This window comes from Eschrichtius robustus, chromosome 4, assembly GCF_028021215.1.
Source record: "Eschrichtius robustus isolate mEscRob2 chromosome 4, mEscRob2.pri, whole genome shotgun sequence".
NCBI lineage: Eukaryota > Metazoa > Chordata > Mammalia > Artiodactyla > Eschrichtiidae > Eschrichtius > Eschrichtius robustus.
In genome coordinates, this window is record NC_090827.1 from 15,202,078 (window position 1) to 15,224,748 (window position 22,671).

General features: G+C 36.3%; 1 protein-coding gene across 3 annotated transcripts in view; it reads left to right on the top strand.

The window, feature by feature from the left end:
- PDLIM5 (PDZ and LIM domain 5) overlaps positions 1 to 22,671 on the top strand; it is a 210,841-nt gene that overhangs the window by 112,639 nt on the left and 75,531 nt on the right. For 2 of the 3 annotated variants that reach the window (XM_068542458.1, XM_068542459.1), the window contains exons 5-7: positions 1,500 to 1,918; positions 10,762 to 10,934; positions 11,299 to 11,335. In XM_068542458.1, the coding sequence (XP_068398559.1) occupies positions 1,500 to 1,918; positions 10,762 to 10,934; positions 11,299 to 11,335 (629 nt within the window). Of the gene's footprint in view, positions 1 to 1,499; positions 1,919 to 10,761; positions 10,935 to 11,298; positions 11,336 to 11,885; positions 12,196 to 22,671 lie in introns of those variants that run through there. The other variant, XM_068542460.1, reaches the window with a different exon arrangement.

The following is a 22,671-nucleotide window of genomic DNA, read 5'->3' on the forward strand; positions in this document are numbered from 1 at the left end:
CATCTGAAATTATTCCTCATCATTTAAACATTATTTCCAATGTCGTATATTATCAATAACTCATATCCAGATTTCTTACCTTCACTTTTAATTTGCCTATCTCTATTCACATAATCTAAACAGATTAAATAAGTGGTTACCAAAGATGAATATCACAATAAGTCTTTAATAACATTTTATTAGTAATATTAATGAGTTTTTAAATTACATTTTCAGAGTATTCTTGGATTAGGTTATTGGCAAGTACCCTATTTTTCTCATATATATCCTGAAATTGTCCCAAGCCATTATTCATATAATCTGGTTTTGTGCTTTTTGGGGTTTTCGCCTTAATTTTACTTGTGCCTTTCCATTGAATTTATTTATATTGATTCCCAGAGGCATGAAGCTACTTTATCCCCCTCAGTTAGCTTTACTATTCCTGTAACATTAATTTAGATTACTTTTTTTTCCTTCAAATTAAACATAATAGAGCCACCATTGTATGCTTTTTAAGGAATTTTGATTGTTTTTCTTTGGGGATGGTAGGGACTTATTCTTGAATGTCATAGAAGCTTAAGCTGTTGTTTTTTGTTTTTTGTTTTTAACTTCATACTTACTCTGGGATAGGGGTTTGCAAACACAAATTCTGTTCATTTTAGGAGGAATTGATCTTTCTTAGTTGTTGTTTTTTTTCTTTGACTGATGGCAGTGAAGAAACATCTAAGATCTTTTTTTTTCCCCTCATGTAACTACTAAATATTAAATATTTATTTTAGAAAAGGGAAGAAGTTTAGTCCATCTTTAGTGATATCTCACAACATTCCAGAGAGAGAAACAACAGGTGGATTACAGGAAAGGGAAAGGATTGATTTTGTTTTGTTGATTTGTTTGCTTTTTTTGTTGAGATTTTTTTTTTTAAGGAGCAATTTCTTGATTCAAAATAATTAGAATGTGCCCATTTCTGAGTCAGATGAAAATGAACATTCCTTCGGTTGTTTCGTTTTGTTTTGTTTTTAATTGAAGAGTTAGAAATGTGCTGCTGCTTCTGCATGAATCAAATAATTGTACTCTGAAGAGTAATTAAACATGTTTGAAAGATGGAATTATAATTGAGACTCTGGATATTTTAAAATAAATATTTTGGTTAATGATGTTTTGTTTACTGTGGGGTATTTAGAAAATTTTCCTTTGGAATATGTCTGAATTGGTACTTATTTTGGCCTTTAGGCTTTTTGATAACTTTCCTAATCTATTTCCTAAATATTTTGAACTCCTTTCATTTTTATTAAAAACAGTATATCTACTCAGTATGTGCCTCCGTGTTATGCATGTTGGGACCAGTTGGCATGCATACTGTGTTATATCAACTCATTGTTTTTATCTGAAAACGTGTAAAGTTTGGCCTGCTAACATGATTGTGTTTGTCTTTTTACAAACTAGCTGTGTGTTCTTTTCAGTGGATCTATTTTGCATGTCTTTGGCCTGTTTTTGTGTATGTTTATTTTTATTTTACATAGGGCGAACCTAAAGAAGTAGTTAAACCTGTGCCCATTCCATCTCCTGCTGTGTCCAAAGTCACTTCCACAACCAACATGGCCTACAATAAGGCACCACGACCCTTTGGTTCTGTGTCTTCACCAAAAGTCACATCCATCCCATCACCATCGTCCGCCTTCACCCCAGCCCATGCGACCACTTCATCACATGCTTCCCCTGCACCCGGGGCCGCTGTCACTCCTCCCCCATTCGCTGCATCTGGACCGCATGCTAATGCCAGTCTTAGTGCTGACCAGCGGCCATCTGCACTGAGCGCTGGTAAACCTGCAGTTAATGTCCCACGGCAGCCCACAGTCACCAGCATGTGTGCCGAGACTGCCCAGGAGGTAGCGGAGGGACAGAGAAGAGGATCCCAGGGTGACAGTAAACAGCAAAATGGGTAGGTGGCCGAGGGTGCTTTCTGCTCTCATCAAAACTCTTCTTTCAGGCAATTTCCAAGCAAAACTTAATCTCCATCCCCCCCAAAATCAGCTGTTCTTTGAAGGAAGGGAGATGAAGTTTCATTTGCTTCATTAACATGTCGCGTTATGTTACATACAATACAGCGCTTTCTGCAAGGCGATTACAGGTTAATCCAGACCTAATTATGCATTTTGACCTGTTATGAACCACGTAACAGACTCTGTAACTCTTTTTCTCCAAGTCCCGGCACAACAAGTGGAGCAGCTGGACCTTATAATGCAAGGCAAACCTTGAATCTTTCTTCCTCAGTTTTTCCATCCTTTTATGCGCCACCAGAAGTTGAAACAAAGTGGTTGCAGTAGTGTCAGCTTACGTATCTCATGCTAAAGAGAGAGGAAATGAGAAGTCTGTAAGAAGCTTTTTTTCTAGGAAGACAGAAAAGAAATTTAGTTTTGACTCATGTCTATGTATGATGCATTAGCTTAGGTCAGCTAGCTAAGCAACATTCTTTTCAGATAAACTTATGCTGGAATTTAGTCTTTAAAATCAAACAGTAATGAGAGGACAGTAACATTAAAGGATGCTTAAAAAATATCAGAAGCAAATTAGAGGATATTTCACTGTAAAAATATTTCTAAAATTTAAAGCAGTGGACACTAAATATATAATGTTAGCAGAATTTTTTGAAAAATCCATTCCTTATAATTTTCCCCTCTTTATGGTACAGATTTTTAAAAAACTGGTTGAAGTCTATTTTCAGCAGCCTCCATTAATAGACGGTTATTTTATTCTTTTTGGAATCCAGTGACCGTACTTTAAGCCAAAGTCATTTTTGTAAAATCATTTTGATCAGATTTATTGTGACAAAAGTGTCTTTTAAAAGGAAAACAGAAGGAAATAATCTGCATGCGTGATTGTTTTTACCAATGCCGGTTCCCAGGAAAATATAATTAAAATAATTGTGTAGATAGGTCCTTTCTGAGATAATCCCTTCTGAATGTTAATTCATGTAATGAAGGGGCTGTGCTTTCATAGCACTGCTGCCATGGCAACTTGGGGGCTTTGAAAAAGAAAGGTGGCAGGGTTCCAGGCTGTTGCAGAGAGGAAAGAGCAGGTCTGGAAGGACAGCTGCTGGGCCCTACATGTGGTTTTGTGGTGGTGGATGGCTTTTGGAAGTTTCGATGTATAAATTGAGGAAAACTAGTGTCCTAAGTTATCTCTTCTTCCATGTGAGGAAGAGAAGTAGTATGTAGTGTTGAGGTGCGTTTGGTTATATTTTTTTTGGTATGTCTTTTTTAAGACAATAGATTTTAGAGTAATCAAAGTAGTACCTTGAAAAAACAGATGCTGCCTGTCAAATGCTAGCCCCACAGAAAACTAAAAGCAGAAGTTTATTATGTTTGTTAAATTCCAGGCTCAGTAGAAAAAAGTCCTTTGAAGGAAGTATTTGAGTTAAAATCTTTTCTCCTTGCTAACATTTCTTGAAATTTTATAAGAAAGCCTTCTTAATGGAAAAATTGTAGAGATAAAAGCAAATTGAGGTTACGGAAAGGTACTACACTGAAAACATGTGAAAATACCAAGCTGAAATTTTGTGTTTTATGAGTACAGCTTTGGTGATCAAACCTGAAATGACTTAAAGCTTATTATTTTCCAGCTGAAGCTGTAGGCAGAGGTATGGTTACAGGGTCTCTACAGTGGCTTCTTAATCAATCGACACGTGGTTATCGAGCACATGCCTGGTGTTCAGCACTGCACAAGGTTCAGGACAGAAGGGATTATTACGTATTTTGCATCATTAACAAGCAAGTTACTGCTTTGCATTCGTAAATTGATTGCATTTAAAAATAGCTTAATTTCAGATGTTGTCCAGATGTGTTAGCACGATGAAAGCTTGATTAGTCTTGAAAACAAAGTATCCATGAAGTTCTAAGACAGATTTGCAGTGCGCTTTCTCTTACTACTACATTTAGAGCAGAAAAATCGAAAATAAATCACACATTTTACTATTTACTAGTCGGTGACGTGTCATTTTGAAGAGCAGGTGTTTTGTGATATTGACGAATGTGTTTCCTGCATCCGGTGTCAAGCTATTTTCCTGAAATCACTGTCAGCGTTTTTACTAATTATGTGATTATTGAATTTTCCACATTTTTATAGTGTTACAAAAGATCTTCAGCAAAACTCTTTCACAGTTGAGAGGTGTTAACTTTTTTTTTAAGAGAGAGTTGTTACTTTTTATGAGTTACTTTTTATTTTAAAACTAATACATGCCAGTAACCAAAAATTTAGGAGTTTAGGAGGATTGAAGTTAAATGCATAAGTTATCTTTTTCTTCAAAGCAGGAGGACTATTAGCTTTTAAGTGATTTATAGGCATCCCACCCAAATTTATCTAGGATTAATAAACATAAGACACAAATAAGTGCTTATGAATTATGCATCATTACTGAGAAATAGTTATTCATCCTAGTGGTATGAAATCTAACGATTGTATTGCTATCTTTATAATATTTCTTAATAATACGTTAACATTCCTGTTCCTTCGTATAAATAATAATGAACAAGGTACTTCTAAGAAATTTTTAGTCCATCTTGTACATATATGAATTTTTAGTTTTGGCTTACTGTCTTCTTTATTACTCTCCTTACTCTACTTAGAGCAAAATGGAACTTTATATTCCAAACTGGAAAGGAGTCTATTTTACATCAAGTAGTTTAACTGATTTACCTTTTCCCTTTCCATATGCCCTTGCATTATAATGTGCCACTGCTTTCAAGAGGTAAGTCTTTCATGTATCCTTAATTAATTTTAATTTCATTGGACTGCAGTTTCTTCTAACAGTTCTTATGTGGGATTTTGAAGAACCTGGCCTTGGAAGATACAAAACATGATATGATAGTAATATTTTTAAATGCTTTTCTCTTTACAGAAAACAAAAGTGACAGAGTTAGTATCCACATTACTGGAGAGAAAATATGGTGACTTATATATGAGTAAACAGCATGAATGCCCAATGTTTGCAAAATTAAGCTAAATTTTGCAAAACAGCTGTAATTTAGAATAACCACATTTAACCTTTTCATTAAGTTTGGTTTGCATTGCTGTGTTGTGGTGAATTCCTTTATGGTAGTAAATAGTAGTGTTTAACTTTTATCATAAAATATATGTGGGGTTTGCTGTGTAATGGTTTAGAAGAGGTAATGTTCGGGGTAATTTGTATCAGTCAAGACTATTAGAAGACAAAGATAAAGATAGAATGTAAAGCATAAACATATGTACCACTAGTGAATAGTACATATAAAACTGAGTTGTTTTCCAAATTCATATCAAAACCCAATATTTCCCAGGTAAAATCTTTAAGAACCTTTTCGATTTTTCAGCCAGTGTTACTGAAAGGTTTAGAACGCTATATGCAGTTGTGTGTCACTGGATGATAAAAAGTCTGTACACCTTTGCAATTAGTTAAGAGAGTTAAGTACCAGCTTGTTAAGTGTCACAGGTAGTTGGCATAGGCATTGAAAATTACTGTGGTATAACTTCAAAACCTTGCTTTTGTGTCTGTTGGTATTGATGATAAACTGGTGATTACTAGCTTTAAAAATAGATAAAAATCACATTAGGTAAGAACTTAAATTAATTTTGCGTTATGATTATTCTGAGCATGTGCTGAAATTTCCTTATCATCATACTCTAGAGTAGAATTGGAAATATGGAATATCTATCTTAGACACACTTGAGGGATTAACTATTGAATTATTAGAGCAACTTTATTCCAGTGTGGCTATGATCTCACTAATTGAATGAGGTTCATGTTATAGACACATAAGAATATTGCACAGTGCACTAGAGAAACATCCCCAAGCCTTGATTTATTGTTTGTCTATTTGAAGTTAAATTCTTATACACAAAGATTTTCACTAGTTACTAGATTCCAGTGTAACAATTTGACTTATAAAGGGGAAAAAAATGGGACTTGGAAAAATAAATTTAAGCGTTTAGGTTAAATATACATTTTTTAAAATTCAGATTAAGATTCATTAATTTATTCATTATTACTAAGCATTGTGCTAGATGTTTTTAAATGCAGTATGTGATTGAATTCTCAAGTGATAGAGCTAAGATTCAAGCCTAGGGTTTTTTGAAGCCAAATAAGCCCTGGGCTTATTTCTGTTACTTTGAATTAATATTTGTTTTTCATGGTTACAGACCTGAGGATAAATTGAGTGAATTGAGGCTACGTGAGTGAATAATGTGCATAAACTACAGTTGGGTTTGATAATACTTTTTTTATGTTGAGTCGCTGGAGGATGTATTCTAACAACAAATCTGTATTTGTGTAGTTTTCAGAGTGCTTTCAAATACAAACACATACACCCTTATAAGAATTCTGAAAGATGGAGAAATTGTAATCCATTTCGCCATTGAGGAAAAGGAGGCTTCTTGGGGATTGCAGCTTGTCCAGGCACAGAGGAAGTGGGTGGCGTAGCTAGGGTGAAAAGCCACGTCATCTGACTTGTCACGTTGGCACAAATGCCACTGTGGTGTATGATGGGCTATTCCACTTGGGCACTTTTTCTAAAATTCATGAAAATATCTGTTCAAAGTATTAAAATTGGCATCTTTAGGTTTTAACCAATCAACCCTCTGCTGGCTACCCCTTACCACATCATAGAATATTTCCCCCCAACTTCATTTTGACATAAAACTTCTTCCCTAAATTTTAAAATGTTTAAATATATATCTAAGATTTTATTCTGAGGTTATTCAGAGGAGGTTATTTTGAAAAACTGTTTCCCTACTATTTAAAATAGCAAGGCAGAGGAGAGAATGCTTTGCATTATGGCTTAGAGAAGAATAAATACCCATAAATTACTGAGATTAACTTAATCCTGCGTCGCACCCCCACTCAGCAAAACTCAGCCCTTTATTGAGTTAATGAAACTGACTTTGACGTGTGGAAATACCGCTTAGCTACAGTGCACAGTCTTAGTATTCAAACTGGTAGGCAGTTTTTCTCACTGCCTTTATAATGAGTAATTAGTTACTCTGACTAAACATCATTGTGGTAGGATTGATTCAACAATGCATAGAGCAGCTATATAGCGTTTCATACTTTCATCGTCTCTATACATAATAGAATGTGAATATATTTGTTTTTAATGATTTTACGTTTAATAGGCTATATGAATGAATTATGTCTTTCCTCTTTAGGTGTTATTAACCTAGTTCTTTTATCATATCAAACATGCCTTTCTGGGCAATAATTAGGTTGCTGATAACACAGAACTCTGGAGTTCCTACAAGTGAGCTCTAAACTTCCTGGGATTTACTTCTGAGTGAGGGCGGTGGTAATGATGGACAGGGGAGAGTATGAACATTGAGTTATAGCCTATTATTTATGATCCACTGCTTCATATATTTTTCATCATAATCACTCCATTTTAAAAAATAAGAGAAAATTTTCAGATAGCATATTATTCCTTTATAATGTATGGCTCAGGATAATTTATGTGAGAAGATTACACTTGCTATTAGTAATGTATACTTTTATATTATGTGAGACTGAAAGATTTTCTCCTAGTCTGCTCTGATTTTAAAAGTGATTCTAAAATGATCTGTTTCTATATCTTACATCTAATTTATATTTTAATCTCTGCCTTTTGTTAGGAACCATGGTAGGAATTTGGATTCACTCTAAAATAAATTTTATAAAAACCTAGAAAAAAATTTTAAACAGTGAATCTTTCTTGGTATTAGTAACTTGAGACTTCAACTACCATTAATATATAAAATATTTTTCAGTGTTTTTTGGAAACAAACAAAAAAACACAGATAAAACTGTTCTCCAAATAATAACAGTGTAACAGAATTTTGACTAACACTTGTTCATTTTTGTTTGTCTGCATTTACGTGATTATTTTGAAGCATGATGTTTGGTGTAATGTCTTCATCTTTTTGAATTTTGTTATTTCATTTTTTCTTCTTCTTCTTCTTTTTTTTTTTTTTTTTGGCCTCATCTTTGTTGCCCATCATCCTGAGAACATCACTGTCTTCTCTACTCTATCACATCTTTCTGTGTGTGTGTTATTCCTCCTTCAGTAACCCTGGCACTGTGTAAGTACCTCATCAGTGGTTTCTTTTCTAATTTTCATCATTGTCTCTCTGCAACTTTTCATCTGGCTTTCAACTTAACACCATCACCAAATTTTGTTAGTCTCTTCTCATTGCTTAGAATTTTCAAATATATTAGGAACCTAGGAAACTTGTTTTTCATGCTAGAGAGCTTCGTGTGAATTAGTGGGTGTGTTTAGAAAACCCACACTTCTGCAGTGGAAGAACTTAGTAAGCTAAACCTTCAGAAAGATAGATTATTATTATAGACAGTATATACTGGAGTTAGAGATATGGTTGGGGCCTCCCTTGTTTAATATTTTTTAAAGTTTTGAATAAATTTGCTCATTTTGAATGTCTGTATTTTGAAATAAATTGTTTGCTCTTGATAGTTGAATTTATATTCTATCCCAAATACATTTCAGAAAATCAAATTATTGAGATTATTCCCTTCTTTAATCATAGTCATGAGAGTTTCAAAGCCAGTAAATGCTTAGAAACTTTCTGTCACTTGACACAGACCTTAAGCTGTGGTGAATGTCACAAAAGAGTCCAAGACGTACTATACTTTTCGCAAGTGTGTTGTGGCTAAAAAATATTCTTAAGTGGTGACATCTTATTAATCTTGGTGTCTTAGCTTAACACTATTTTTTTGTATTTTTATAGTCCAAACCTTTTATAGAGGATAAAATAGTCTTATAGCTGAAATTGGTACCATTTAAGAGTAAACACTTACTGACTATAGAGAAATTTAAAACTATAAGTTTAGTAGCTTAAATATAAAGTTTTTCAAGTAATTGCATAAGATAAAGTGTTGTCTGTTTAGGAATCTGCCAAAGACAGTGTATTTATGAAATAGTGTATGTCTATTATTTTCTAATTAAAGAAAATTATGTCTATTTTAAAAAGGGTTAGGAGGTTTTGTTCAATATCAGTAAAAGGTATTTTAGGTATTTCACTCCTGGAATATTAAAATTTTTATCATAAATAATAGTTTGAATTACTATTAAAATATACTATTAAATAGTATTAAAATACTATTATTAGTATTATGTGTAAATACTATTGATTCTGTTCTTTATATATATGATGACTTGTAGTCTTAGAACATGCCTTGCAAATAATTTTTCTAGTAATCATAAAAGAACACCTTATGTTACTTTGTGTTAGTTAGTGTGGAAAGCACTTTACATCCTTTACCTACCTTATTTATTCCTCAAAACAACCCTTTAAAGTAGATGCAATCCCCATTTCTCAGGTGGTAAAAATCAAGACTTGGAGAAGTTACATGACTTGCATAAAATACACACTGAATGGAGGTTGTATGCTTAGAACTACTACCTGTCTGACTGCAAAGCTAGTGTTAACGTTAATTCTATCATGCCCCTGGGCAAAAACTCTTCTAGTGTACTGAGACAGTTTTTGATGGTGTCCCTATTAAAATGACAGCAGTCACGTGGCATTCTGATAGCAATGTGATTTTTCAGCAGTGAGTTAACCTAGCAGGTGTTGCCACACACATCTGACGCTCTTAGGGTACCTTCTCTGCTTGGATCTTGTGCCAGTTGTCTGCAAGTCCAGGCTCAGGTTCCTTCTTCTCTTCTGAAATGAAACTCATAATTTAGTTTGCATTTATTCTATTTGGGGGGCGGGGTTGAGAAGAGAGGAGTATTTATAAAGTTACCTAGATCTTAGGTTAAAGTGTTAAAATAATGTACTTTGTAAATTCCGTAATATTGGTCTTTATGCTTTCGTAATAGAAAAAATGAATAGTCTTAGCAAACTCGACGTTCTTGAACTCTATAGTTTACACATCCCTTTCACATATATTATTTCATTTAATCCTGAGAACAGTGCTACTTTATATGTGATATTCTTACCTTATAAATGAAAAAACTGAGGCTCAGTGAGATTGACTAGTCAAAAGTCATAGAGCCACAATTCATACCTTGGTCTTTTGATAAATATTTCATTGGTTTCTGATAGACCACAGCTCTTTACAGCGGTGATCCTGCCCCCAGCTTTATTTAGGGTTAGGGGTATCTATACACATAAATGAGAATACTGTAGAAAATAAGTTCTGAGCCTTTTCAAAATTGTGTTTGGAATTGTTGGTTTAGCCTGTACTAAACCGTTCATGGCTCCTGGGCCCGGTGAAGAAGTGATCATTTAATTTTGTGAAAGCCAGCATACTTTAGCAGCATATGGGTATTTAACAGTGGTTGTGGACGTAGTCTATATCTGCTTCGTTAGCCATAAGATGAACAATGCTAGTAATTTTGAATTGTTTGGTTTTAAATACTGCGGACTTTGCAATTTCTTGTTATTTTCCTTCTTTTCTTATTCTTTTCTTTTCCTTTTCTTCATGTTGAAATCTCTCTTCTGCTGCCTTCTTGTGTCAATTAAAAGGAAAATCCTACCCAAACGGTAACCTTTCTGTTGAATAGCCATCTATACTATTATTTTATATTAGCATATAAGTACCTTTTTTTAAACTAATTTTAAAAAATAACCTAGCCTACTCTATTTTAGAAGGATGCTTTCTTTTTTTAAGAAAAATTGTTACTGAGTATACTTGAAAAAGCAAAATACCCAAAGGGAACATTGAGGATTAAATGTATAAGTTATAAATAATATGGGAGAAGATATTTTGTCCTTAACATAATTACAAATATTTTAATCCTATTTTTTCCTTTTTAACCCTAGCCCACCAAGAAAACACATTATGGATCGTTACACAGAGTTTTATCACATACCTACTCACAGTGATGCCAGTAAGAAGAGACTGATTGAAGACACTGAAGACTGGCGTCCGAGGACTGGAACGACTCAGTCTCGCTCTTTCCGAATCCTCGCCCAGATCACTGGGACTGAACGTAGTAAGTGCATACCTAGGGATTCTAATGGATGAATATTTCTCTGCCACAGAGAGTGGCATTTAGACTGATGGACAGTTATTGGAAAATAGTAATTTTCCTGAGACAGTTTGCTTTTAAATTATGCCATGCATAGTGGTGCTGTAAATAAAGCAACCAGCCCAGGAGAGTTATACTGAAAAGTGTAGCAGTAGTAGTAGTCATAGTACTGACTATAGCGTGTAGCCAATGCCAACGTGATAAGGAACTTTTTTAGCGGCTCTGTGTAACTTGACCATTTGGTATTAATCGATACAGGTAATTGCTTAAGTGATTTTAAAGTTAAAAAAAAGCAAACTGACATTGGCTATTGCTTATTTTATTTCAGTGAAAGAATCTGAAACTGATAATACAAAGAAGGCAAAGTAAGTTGTCCTTTCTTTTGGTAAATTGAATGCTTTCCTTTTATGAATGGTCTCAATTTGTGTTTTTTCACCTTTTCAAGTGAATGGTATGGCATTTTGTCTTTGCACCTAGGAGCTAAGCTTAACTTTGGTGCCTTTTGTGGGACTGAAATGTACGACTTACAGATTTTTAAATCAGTTGATGCTGTCTGAATTTTTTGTCTGCGGCTTGTTTTCCCCAGTATTGAAGTGAGTGGGCAGAAGGGTATATCTGGGGGCGCTTTGCTAACACTACAGATGTTTGTGAATGAGTTCATGTGTTGTCTTGCAGTCGCTTTGTTTGGGGAACAAAAATGGACGTTTCCAAGAGGGCTCTATAGATTAATTTCTGTACTTCTAAACATGCTCTACCCTTGAAATCTTCGCTGTTAAACAAAACAGCTCTGTGAAATTAAGCTTCTGGAAGGCACGTTTTCTGCATGGTGATCTAAGTGTAGAAACCTTTTCTTTCTCTTTCTTGTGACTCTTCTATCACTCTCTTTTCTTCTTTCTTTTCTTTTTATTTCCGCAGGGAAAAGACACCCCTTCACGTCTTTAGTCCCAAATACACAAAATTACGTGACTGGCACCATGAAGTTTCAGCACGCGCTCTTAACGTACAGTGATTTATGAACCTTGCCCCAAGAGCAGCCAGCACATGCCTTTTCGTTCCCTTTTTCTTTTCCTCCAACTTCATAGCAAAATCCGTATTAAATTTGCCTTACGGAAGACAAAATACAATCTTTTCTATACTTCTCTAACCATTTCCTGCCGTTGTGAAAACGAGGAGGATGAACGCATTTTGCGCTAGTTGGTAGTTCACAAATGTTAAACCGAGAGAGCGAAGTAAGGAGCCAGATTGATTCAGTGGATTTACATCTGTTTTTATGGTTATTATAGGAGTAACCTTGGAAAAGGAATTCTTTTCGGAAGTGGAATCTGGTTGGTTGGTTGAAGCAGAGGTGGATGAGCAAATAATGTCCTTGTCTAATTTGGAAAATACTTCCTTTATGTTACTGCATGTCCCAAGGTTACTTTATTGTAAAGTTCATTATTACGTAATGTTCAAAGTGGGCTGTAAACGCTTCTAAGTAAGCAAATATGAGGAGGCAAGATAAAACAGAAATGACTTTGTTAGAATAGAGTTCATTACAGATTTGGGTATTTTTGTAAAGCAGAAACTACTGAGGATGACTGTCTGAAGAGCAGGAGGGCCCAGATTTGGCTCTCAAAAAAGGAAAGAAGAGAATTCTGCCCCTGTTTGCAATGGGGAAATCATAGTGTGTGTTTGGTTTCGTTAGTTTTAAAAATCCTATTTTCTACCAAAGGAAGTATTTCTAAGCTGGTGGATGTGTTTAGGATATAGACAACTTCTAGGTATTAGCTAGTAAGTTGTAGAAAAGATAGCTTTGCTTTGGTTCTGAATCAGGGGAAATGAACATAAAATAAATTGCAATATGAATGGTTCTTTACGCAACATCAGAGAAATATTTTACTTAGTGATATAAACTATTATGCATTGCTGCTGTTCCAAGGAAGCTCTGTTTTGGGCTTTACATGCAAGCTAAATATCTGACCAGAAATGCTTTCTGTCTTGTAATATAATGTATTATATATTAGATTAAATTCAATAATAAATGCATTTTGAAGTTTGGAAAAGTATTGTAATAAAGTTGCCTTTAACTTAGCTTTGCAGTTGTTTTCTGTTTCCTTGAAGCTAGTAGTAACAAGCCTTCCAAGACGTACATTATCACTTGGGTAAAATAAATAATTCTCCTGACATTTAATTTGGACAACGTTTTTAATTTTGTGAGGTTGCTAAAATGTGAGTGTGGAATATGACAAAGATCCGTATTTTTTTCCCTGCGTTGTTTCATTATTTTACATAACGTCTTATGTGACTAACAGGTAAGATCAGTTAGACTGGGGCACAACACAGAATGAGGCTTTGTGTGAAAATTATTACTGAAGCATCTGTGCTTGCGTTCAAGGTCCCGTTTTTATTTTTCCAGGTTTTCTTGATTTTAATGTCACTGTAGAGTAGGAAAACTGCCTGATAGTTTTGAGAAACTAACATTAATTTCAGTTAGTGATTACTATTTAAAATTTGGCATGCCAAATGCATTTTTTAAAATAATTCTAGGATTTATGTATGTTCATGTTTACTATACTTCATAATATATTACGATGTCTTTCTTTTAATTTTATCAGTACTTTTTCAGATGCTCCTTATGATTTTATGTTTCTGACATCAATCCCAGTTACCACTGTGTCTCTGGCCTCTGTAAGAAAATCTATTTACTTACACCAGCTTCTCCTATACCCTTTAATTCTTCATTGATCTCAAAAGATGATGCTTGAAAGAAGAATCAAATTCTCAAGAAAATAAATGGTCTGGGTAGAGCAAACATGGTATTTTACACCAAGAACCGAGTTTCTAGAATAACTTCAGAGTTGAGAGAAAGAAAGTACGTTTTAGGTAAATAAAAGAATTTTTCCTTCATAAAGACAAGAGAACGTACGCATGCATGTATGTAGAGCTTTATAACTTGAAATAGGTGCAGTTGAAAATAGGAGTTTAATACCTTGCCTAATTAAAGATAAAATACTTGATGTCCTACTGAAAGCGTAGATTTAGATAAATGGAATGATCCACATTTGAGCATGAGGGTAAGTGTTCAGCCAGGATCTCAAAGGACATTCCATTTGACCCCGTCAGAGGATGAATTCCTGTGCTCAGCTAACCTCCTGGGACATCTTATAATCCAGGCTTAAAAGCTAGCCAAAAATTATAAAAACTTCTTGCAAAAATATTGTTGTAAGTCTAGTGACCTAATTTATAGCTTGTTTTTGTTTGTCTCTCTTATACAGACTTTCTGTATCACAGGCTTGTTTTTCATGTAAAATTAGAAAGTTACTCTTCAGAACTTTCAGCAGTTTTTTTCGTATAATATTTTACCAGCCAGAAGATAGAATGCCTCCCACACAGTCAGTCTTTTTGCTACTTGAAAAACAATTATCTGTGGAAACAGAAACCTACTCCTTTTGTACATCATTATGCCCTTTAGGAAGACTCAGGTGAAAAACGTCCTAGAGAGCTTGTTTAATAAAAACTGTGATGTTAAGAAAGAGAGTAGCAGTCCCTTCTTTTATGCATGTTTGTTTTTTTTTTTTCCGAAATATAGGATGAATCGATTTCCCAAGACAAATAATTTTGCAGTCGTTGTGTTGCTGATGTGTATTTAAAATCTTATAAATTGTAAATATTCATTTGTTGCCTGCATTCACTCTTTCACATGAATAATTACTGAATGCTTAAATTCCAGGGACTGATGTGTGCTGGGGATTCAGAAGAATAGCATATCGATATATACACAAGATAATCTAAGATAACTGTGTTATCAAGATAATAAAATAAGTTAATATAAAGGAAGTTTGCCTTAGGTAGGGTGGGATTACTTAGATTGTGTGGATTTCTGAGGAGATGACCTTCATGCCATCACCTGAGGGAGGAAAAGGGGTCAACCGTGTGATGGCTTGGGGTGAGTGCTCAAGGCAGAGGAAACAAATGTGGGAATCCCGAAGTGGAAAGGAGCATGGCAAGTTCACAGTGTGGCCAAAATGTGGCATGTGAAGGGAAGCACGATCCAAATACGTAACGCTTAACGCATAGAGGCAAATAATACACGTTCCCAGTACTGTCCACAGCATTTTAAATGGGAAGTTGTCTAATTATCATATCTAACCACCTTCAAGTAAAATTAGAAAATGAAGAATCGGGGAGGTTATCAACTTGCTAAGTAAAGTATACCCACCTAGTTAGTGCCAGCCCTGGGCATAATGATCGATTTAGTGCTTTTCCCATTGAGACCCACTGAAGTCCTAGAAATGTAGTAGATGTTGGTAACATATTTGTAGGGAACAGAATGCCCCTTAAACACACATAAAGTCACTCAAAAACAAAACTTTCACGTGTAGAAATGTGACATACGATGCTCTCTTCATAATTTAGTGATGAATTTAACAATTTAATCTTCTCTATAAAAACCTGTCTTGGTTTTCACATGTCACCTCAGCTCCAGCCACCCACCCCCTCCTCCAAGGCCATAGTCTCCGAGAGTGGCGCTGCCCACGTGCAGTGAACTGAGGGTCGCGGGGAGGGCGGGGAGGAAGCCTGGCCGCTTCAGCGCAGGCCAGGCCAGCTGACTGGGGAGGACCGTGCTGGCTCTGTTAGGTCCTGGTTTGGACCTCGGTTGCATCCATTCTCTTCAGCGTGGGCCTTGTCTTCACCTTCTCATCATTCTCTCTGTCTGGGACACTTCTCATCCCTTCTCCTACATTTTGAAACCAAATCACAGACACCATTTAGGGAGATCATTAAAGTGAAAGATCAGTTTAGGGTAGCCTGAAACGTGTATGGAAGTCAAAAGAAAGACACTTTTCTTTCCCTTGAGTAAAGGATGTGTGTCGATTCCATCAGAAGCACCCTGGGAGTAATGAGTAGGTAAAGGTGTTTCTATTATAAATAATTTCCGTTTCCTACCTTGGTGTTTGTAGGGTTTTGTTCTTTATCCTTGCAGTAAAGCAAGTTTACTGGCAAAAAAAAAAAAGAAAGAGAAAAGAAAGAAATCAAATATAATCAGGGCTCTATGAATGAATGAATGAAAGAAGAAGCTTCAAGACAGAAATTTAAGATTAACTCTGAACAAATGTGATAAGATCTTGTAACTGGTGAGTGGCAGGATAAGTTTTGTACGCAGTAATTTTCCATATGCCATTTTTAGAATCACATGTGTTAGTCATTAAATGGGTCACGTAATACGTTTCATTTGAGCACCTCTGCCATTTCCTTCACATCTTTAAAAGTTTACCTCTAGTTCTTCTCTCCTGGGGGAGACGCTGCTGCTGAGCGGCCTTTGGAAATGTGTAAGGGGATCTTACAAGGTCAGGAGGGCGCTACTGGGGGACCAGGGGGACCAGCCGTCTTGCAGTGCTCTGAGTAATCCCGCGGGATCGAGCGTCATCTGCCCGAACGGCCAGTGCTGTGCCCCAGAGAATGCGGGCCGAGCGCAGATCCTCTGCTGTCTCCTGAGCCCGTCCGCCGCACATTCTTTCCCGCAGCGCCCCACCCCCACCCCACCCCAACACTTACCCCAACACCTACCCCAACACCTACCCCAACCCTGCCCCAGCCCCACCCCAACACCTACCCCAACTCCACCCCCAGCCCCATCCCCACCCCAACACCTACCCAACACTCACCCAACACCCACCCAGCCCCACCCCCACGGCAGAAAGAGCCTCACTTCTGAAGTAGCCGTTGTGCTGTTTTTACCACTCTCTGGCACCTCCGTTTCTAATTTGTACTGTGGATACTTGTCTGAATGTCCTGAATCTCCCAACTAGAGTACGAGCTCCTTGAATACCAGAATCTCCGTGTAATATAAATTGGGGGGAAAAGGCATTCTAACAGGCATGCTATCTCTTTCTGGACGTTTATACACAAATATATATATGTAAATATGCCATAAAAACATAGATATTTAAGTATGTAAGTCCAGTTGCCCCCTGAACACGGTGGGTGGGGTTTAGGGGCGCCAACCCCCTGTACAGTCAAAAATCCACATGTAACTTTACAGCCAGCCCCCCCTCTCTGTGGTTCCACATGCATGGATTCAACCAAGCATGGACTGTGTAGTACTACAGTACACATTTAGTGAAAAAAATCCACGTGTAAGTGGACCAGTGCAGTTCAAACCCGTGTTGTTCGAGGGTCAGCTGTATATAAATATACAAATTCAGTTTGAAGGTGGGTGTTAGGAGTGTAAGCTTCATGTCTAGTGAACTACTTCCTAAATTACAAATATACTACAGTAGTCAGCTGAGGCGGCCGTAACAAGATACCCAGACTTGATGGCTTAAACAACAGAAATTAATTTTCTCCCAGTCCTAGAAGCTAGACGTCTTCAGACCGTGGTGCTTGCAGGGGTAGGTTTCTGGTGAGGCCTGTCTGGCTTGCAGATGACCACGTTCTCACTGTGTCCTCACATGGCCTTTCTTCCAAGAGCTCTGGTGTCTGTCTGTTCCCCTCCTTCAAGGACACCAGTCATTTTGGATTAGGGCCTCAACCATTATGACCTCATTTAACCTTAATTACCTCTTTATAAGCCCTGTCTCAAAAATACTGTTGCATTAAGGGTTAGGGCTTCAACATGCATCTGGGAGAGGGACACAATTCAGTCCATAATACACACCAGCTACCTTTCTGTATTAATATTCATTTTGGCAGATGAGCATTTAAGAAAAAGTTATTCTGCAGTAGAGTCACTGACTTAGACCCAGTTGAAAGTAGTATTGTTACCTCTGTTGTGGTGCGTCCTTTTCTAATTTGGTGACAGGTATTTGTTGCCATGTCCTATATCCCTAACTAGAGTATAAGCTCTTTTAACACAAGTTGTTGTATTCTTCACCACCCCCCACCCCCATATTTGCTTCTAATTAGCACTTACTAATGGTACCAATTGTATATAATTGCATATTTCTCCAATTCCCTAATTGTTAAATTTTAGGGAGATTGTTTACAATATGGTCTATGTAACTTTTAATCGAATAAAAATTCAACATAAGGTCAAAATTTCATAAAAATACCAAGGCATTAATATCTATACTGAAGGTAGAGTAGAATCATACCTAAGCTGCTTGAAAGGAGAACTGTGCTCTGGACAATCTAACTGGGAAAAGTTGATGCTTTTCCCTTGGTATTATCTGTTGAATATTATCTGTCGAATACTCATGTTGAATAGTCGTGCAAGATTTTTTTTTTTTTAATTAAATGAACGTTTGTTCTTTAATCCATCTTCCTTTGTGTTTTTGGTCTGTTTTAACATGAATAGCTCAGTGACTCCTGTGAGGTGACAATACCTGACTAATTTTAGAAACAGGCATATGAAATGCGTAGTGCTTTGATTGGAACAACCAACAGAAATTTTTATCATTACTAAGAAACAGCTGTTCCTGCAGCCTGTAGACCCTCTCAGGCTTAGAGTCATGTGGAGTTGGCTGGGCTATGGAAAACTCTGAAAGTTACAGCTGCTGACCCATCCAAGAGAACATAGAACCCCTGACCTGATTGGATGGGTTTTCCTAGCAGCATTGATGAGACCCATTCTACAATCTTTTTAACTGGTGAGTCAGCCACCAGAGGGCAGAGAGCAGAAGCAAGAAGAACTACAATCCTGCAGCCTGTGGAACAAAAGCACGCTCACAGAAAGATAGACAAGATGAAAAGGCAGAAGGCTATGTACCAGATGAAGGAACAAGATAAAACCCCAGAAAAACAACTAAATGAAGTGGAGATACGCAACCTTCCAGAAAAAGAATTCAGAATAATGATAGTGAAGATGATCCAGGACCTTGGAAAAACAATGGAGGCAAAGATCGAGAAGATGCAAGAAATGTTTAACAAAGACCTAGAAGAATTAAAGAACAAACAAACAGAGATGAACAACACAATAACTGAAATGAAAACTACACTAGAAGGAATCAATAGCAGAATAACTGAGGCAGAAGAACGGATAAGTGACCTGGAAGACAGAATGGTGGAATTCACTGCTGCGGAACAGAATAAAGAAAAAAGAATGAAAAGAATTGAAGACAGCCTGAGAGACCTCTGGGACAACATTAAACGCAACAACATTCGCATTATAGGGGTCCCAGAAGGAGAAGAGAGAGAGAAAGGACCAGAGAAAATATTTGAAGTGATTATAGTTGAAAACTTCCCTAACATGGGAAAGGAAATAGCCACCCAAGTCCAGGAAGTGCAGTGAGTCGCATACAGGATAAACCCAGGGAGAAACACGCCGAGACACAGAGTAATCAAATTGGCAAAAACTAAAGACAAAGAAAAATTATTGAAAGCAGCAAGGGAAAAACGACAAATAACATATAAGGGAACTCCCATAATGTTAACAGCTGATTTCTCAGCAGAAACTCTACAAGCCAGAAGGGAGTGGCATGATATACTTAAAGTGATGAAAGGGAAGAACCTACTACAACCAAGATTACTCTACCCAGCAAGGATCTCATTCAGATTTGATGAAGAAATCAAAAGCTTTACAGACAAGCAAAAGCTAAGAGAATTCAGCACCACCAAACCAGCTGTACCACAAAATGCTAAAGGAACTTCTCTAAGTGGGAAACACAAGAGAAGAAAAGGATCTACAAAAACCCAAAACAATTAAGAAAATGGTCATAGGAACATACATATCGATAATTACCTTAAATGTGAATGGATTAAATGCTCCAACCAAAAGACACAGGCTTGCTGAATGGATACAAAAACAAGATCCATATATATGCTGTCTACAAGAGACCCACTTCAGACCTAGGGACACATACAGACTGAAAGTGAAGGGATGGAAAAAGATATTCCATGCAAATGGAAATCAAAAGAAAGCTGGAGTAGCTATACTCATATCAGATAAAATAGACTTCAAAATAAAGAATGTTACAAGAGACAAGGAAGGACACTACATAATGATCCAGGGATCAATCCAAGAAGAAGATATAACAATTATAAATATATATACACCCAACATAGGAGCACTTCAATACAGAAGGCAACTGCTAACAGCTATAAAAGAGGAAATCGACAGTAACACAGTAATAGTGGGGGACTTTAACACCTCACTTACACCAGTGGACAGATCGTCCAAAATGAAAATAAATAAGGAAACACAAGCTTTAAATGACACAATAGACCAGATAGATTTAATTGATATTTATAGGACATTCCATCCAAAAACAGCAGATTACACTTTCTTCTCAAGTGCGCACGGAACATTCTCCAGGATAGATCACATCTTGGGTCACAAATCAAGCCTCAGTAAATTTAAGAAAATTGAAATCACATCAAGTATCTTTTCTGACCACAACACTATGAGATTAGAAATGAATTATAGGGAAAAAAACGTAAAAAACACAAACACATGGAGGCTAAACAATACGTTACTAAATAACCAAGAGATCACTGAAGAAATCAAAGAGGAAATCAAAAAATACCTAGAGACAAATGACAATGAAAACACGACGATCCAAAACCTATGGGATGCAGCAAAAGCAGTTCTAAGAGGGAAGTTTATTGCTATACAAACCTACCTCAAGAAACAAGAAAAGTCTCAAGTAAACAATCTAACCTTACACCTAAAGGAACTAGAGAAAGAAGAACAAACAAAACCCAAAGTTAGCAGAAGGAAAGAAATCATAAAGATCAGAGCAGAAATAAATGAAATAGAAACAAAACAAGAGCAAAGATCAATAAAACTAAAAGCTGGTTTTTTGAGAAGATAAACAAAATTGATAAACCTTTAGCCAGACTCATCAAGAAAAAGAGAGAGAGGACTCAAATCAATAAAATTAGAAATGAAAAAGGAGAAGTTACAGCAGACACCGCAGAAATACAAAGCATCCTAAGAGACCACTACAAGCAACTCTGTGCCAATAAAATGGACAACCTGGAAGAAATGGGCAAATTCTTAGAAAGGTATAACCTTCCAAGACTGAACCAGGAAGAAACAGAAAATATGAACAGACCAATCACAAGTAATGAAATTGAAACTGTGATCAAAAATCTTCCAACAAACAAAAGTCCAGGACCAGATGGCTTCACAGGTGAATTCTATCAAACATGTAGAGAAGAGCTAACACCCATCCTTCTCAAACTCTTCCAAAAAATTGCAGAGGAAGGAACACTCCCAAACTCACTCTGTGAGGCCACCATCACCCTGATACCAAAACCAGACAAAGATACTACAAAAAAAGAAAATTACAGACCAATATCACTGATGAGTATAGATGCAAAAATCCTCAACAAAGTACTAGCAAACAGAATCCAACAACACATTAAAAGGATCATACACCACAATCAAGTGGGATTTATCCCATGGATGCAAGGATTCTTCAGTATACGCAAATCAATCAATGTGAGACACCATATTAACAAATTGAAGAATAAAAACCATAGGATCATCTCAATAGATGCAGAAAAAGCTTTTGACAAAATCAACACCCATTTATGATAAAAACTCTCCAGAAAGTGGGGGAACCTACCTCAACATAATAAAGACCATATACGACAAACCCACAGCAAACATCATTCTCAGTGGTGAAAAACTGAAAGCATTTCCTGTAAGATCAGGAACAAGACAAGGATGTCCACGCTCACCACTATTATTCAACAGTTTTGGAAGTCCTAGCCATGGCAATCAGAAGAAAAAGAAATAAAAGGAATACAAATTGGAAAAGAAAAAGTAAAACTGTCACTGTTTGCAGATGACATGATACTATACATAGAGAATCCTAATGATGCCACCAGAAAACTACTAGAGCTAATCAATGAATTTGGTAAAGTTGCAGGATACAAAATTAATGCACAGAAATCTCTTGTATTCCTATATACTAATGATGAAAAATCTGAAAGAGAAATTATGGAAACACTCCCATTTACCATTGCAACAAAAAGAATAAAATACCTAGGAATAAACCTACCTAGGGAAACAAAAGACCTGTATGTAGAAAACTAGAAGACACTGATGAAGGAAATTAAAGATGATACAAACAGATGGCGAGATATACCATGTTCTTGGATTGGAAGAATCAATATTGTGAAAATGACTATACTACCCAAAGCAATCTACAGATTGAATGCAATCCCTATCAAATTACCAATGGCATTTTTTACAGAACTAGAACAAACCATGTTAAAGTTTGTATGGAGACACAAAAGACCCTGAATAGCCAAAGCAGTCTTGAGGGAAAAAAACGGAGCTGGAGGAATCAGACTCCCTGACTTCAGACTATACTACAAAGCTACAGTAATCAAGACAATATGGTACTGGCACAAAAACAGAAACATAGATCAATGGAACAAGATAGAAAGCCCAGAGATAAACCCACGCACCTATGGTCAGCTAATCTATGACAAAGGAGGCAACCATATACAGTGGAGAAAAGACAGTCTTTTCATTAAGTGGTGCTGGGAAAACTGGACAGCTACATGTAAAAGAATGACATTAGAACACTCCCTAACACCATACACAAAAATAAACTCAAAATGGATTAGAGACCTAAATGTAAGACTGGACACTATAAAACTCTTCGAGGAAAACATAGGAAGAACACTCTTTGACATAAATCACAGCAAGATCTTTTTTGATCCATCTCCTAGAGTAATGGAAGTCAAAACAGAAATAAACAAATGGGACCTAATGAAACTTCAAAGCTTTTGCACAGCAAAGGAAACCATAAACAAGACCAAAAGA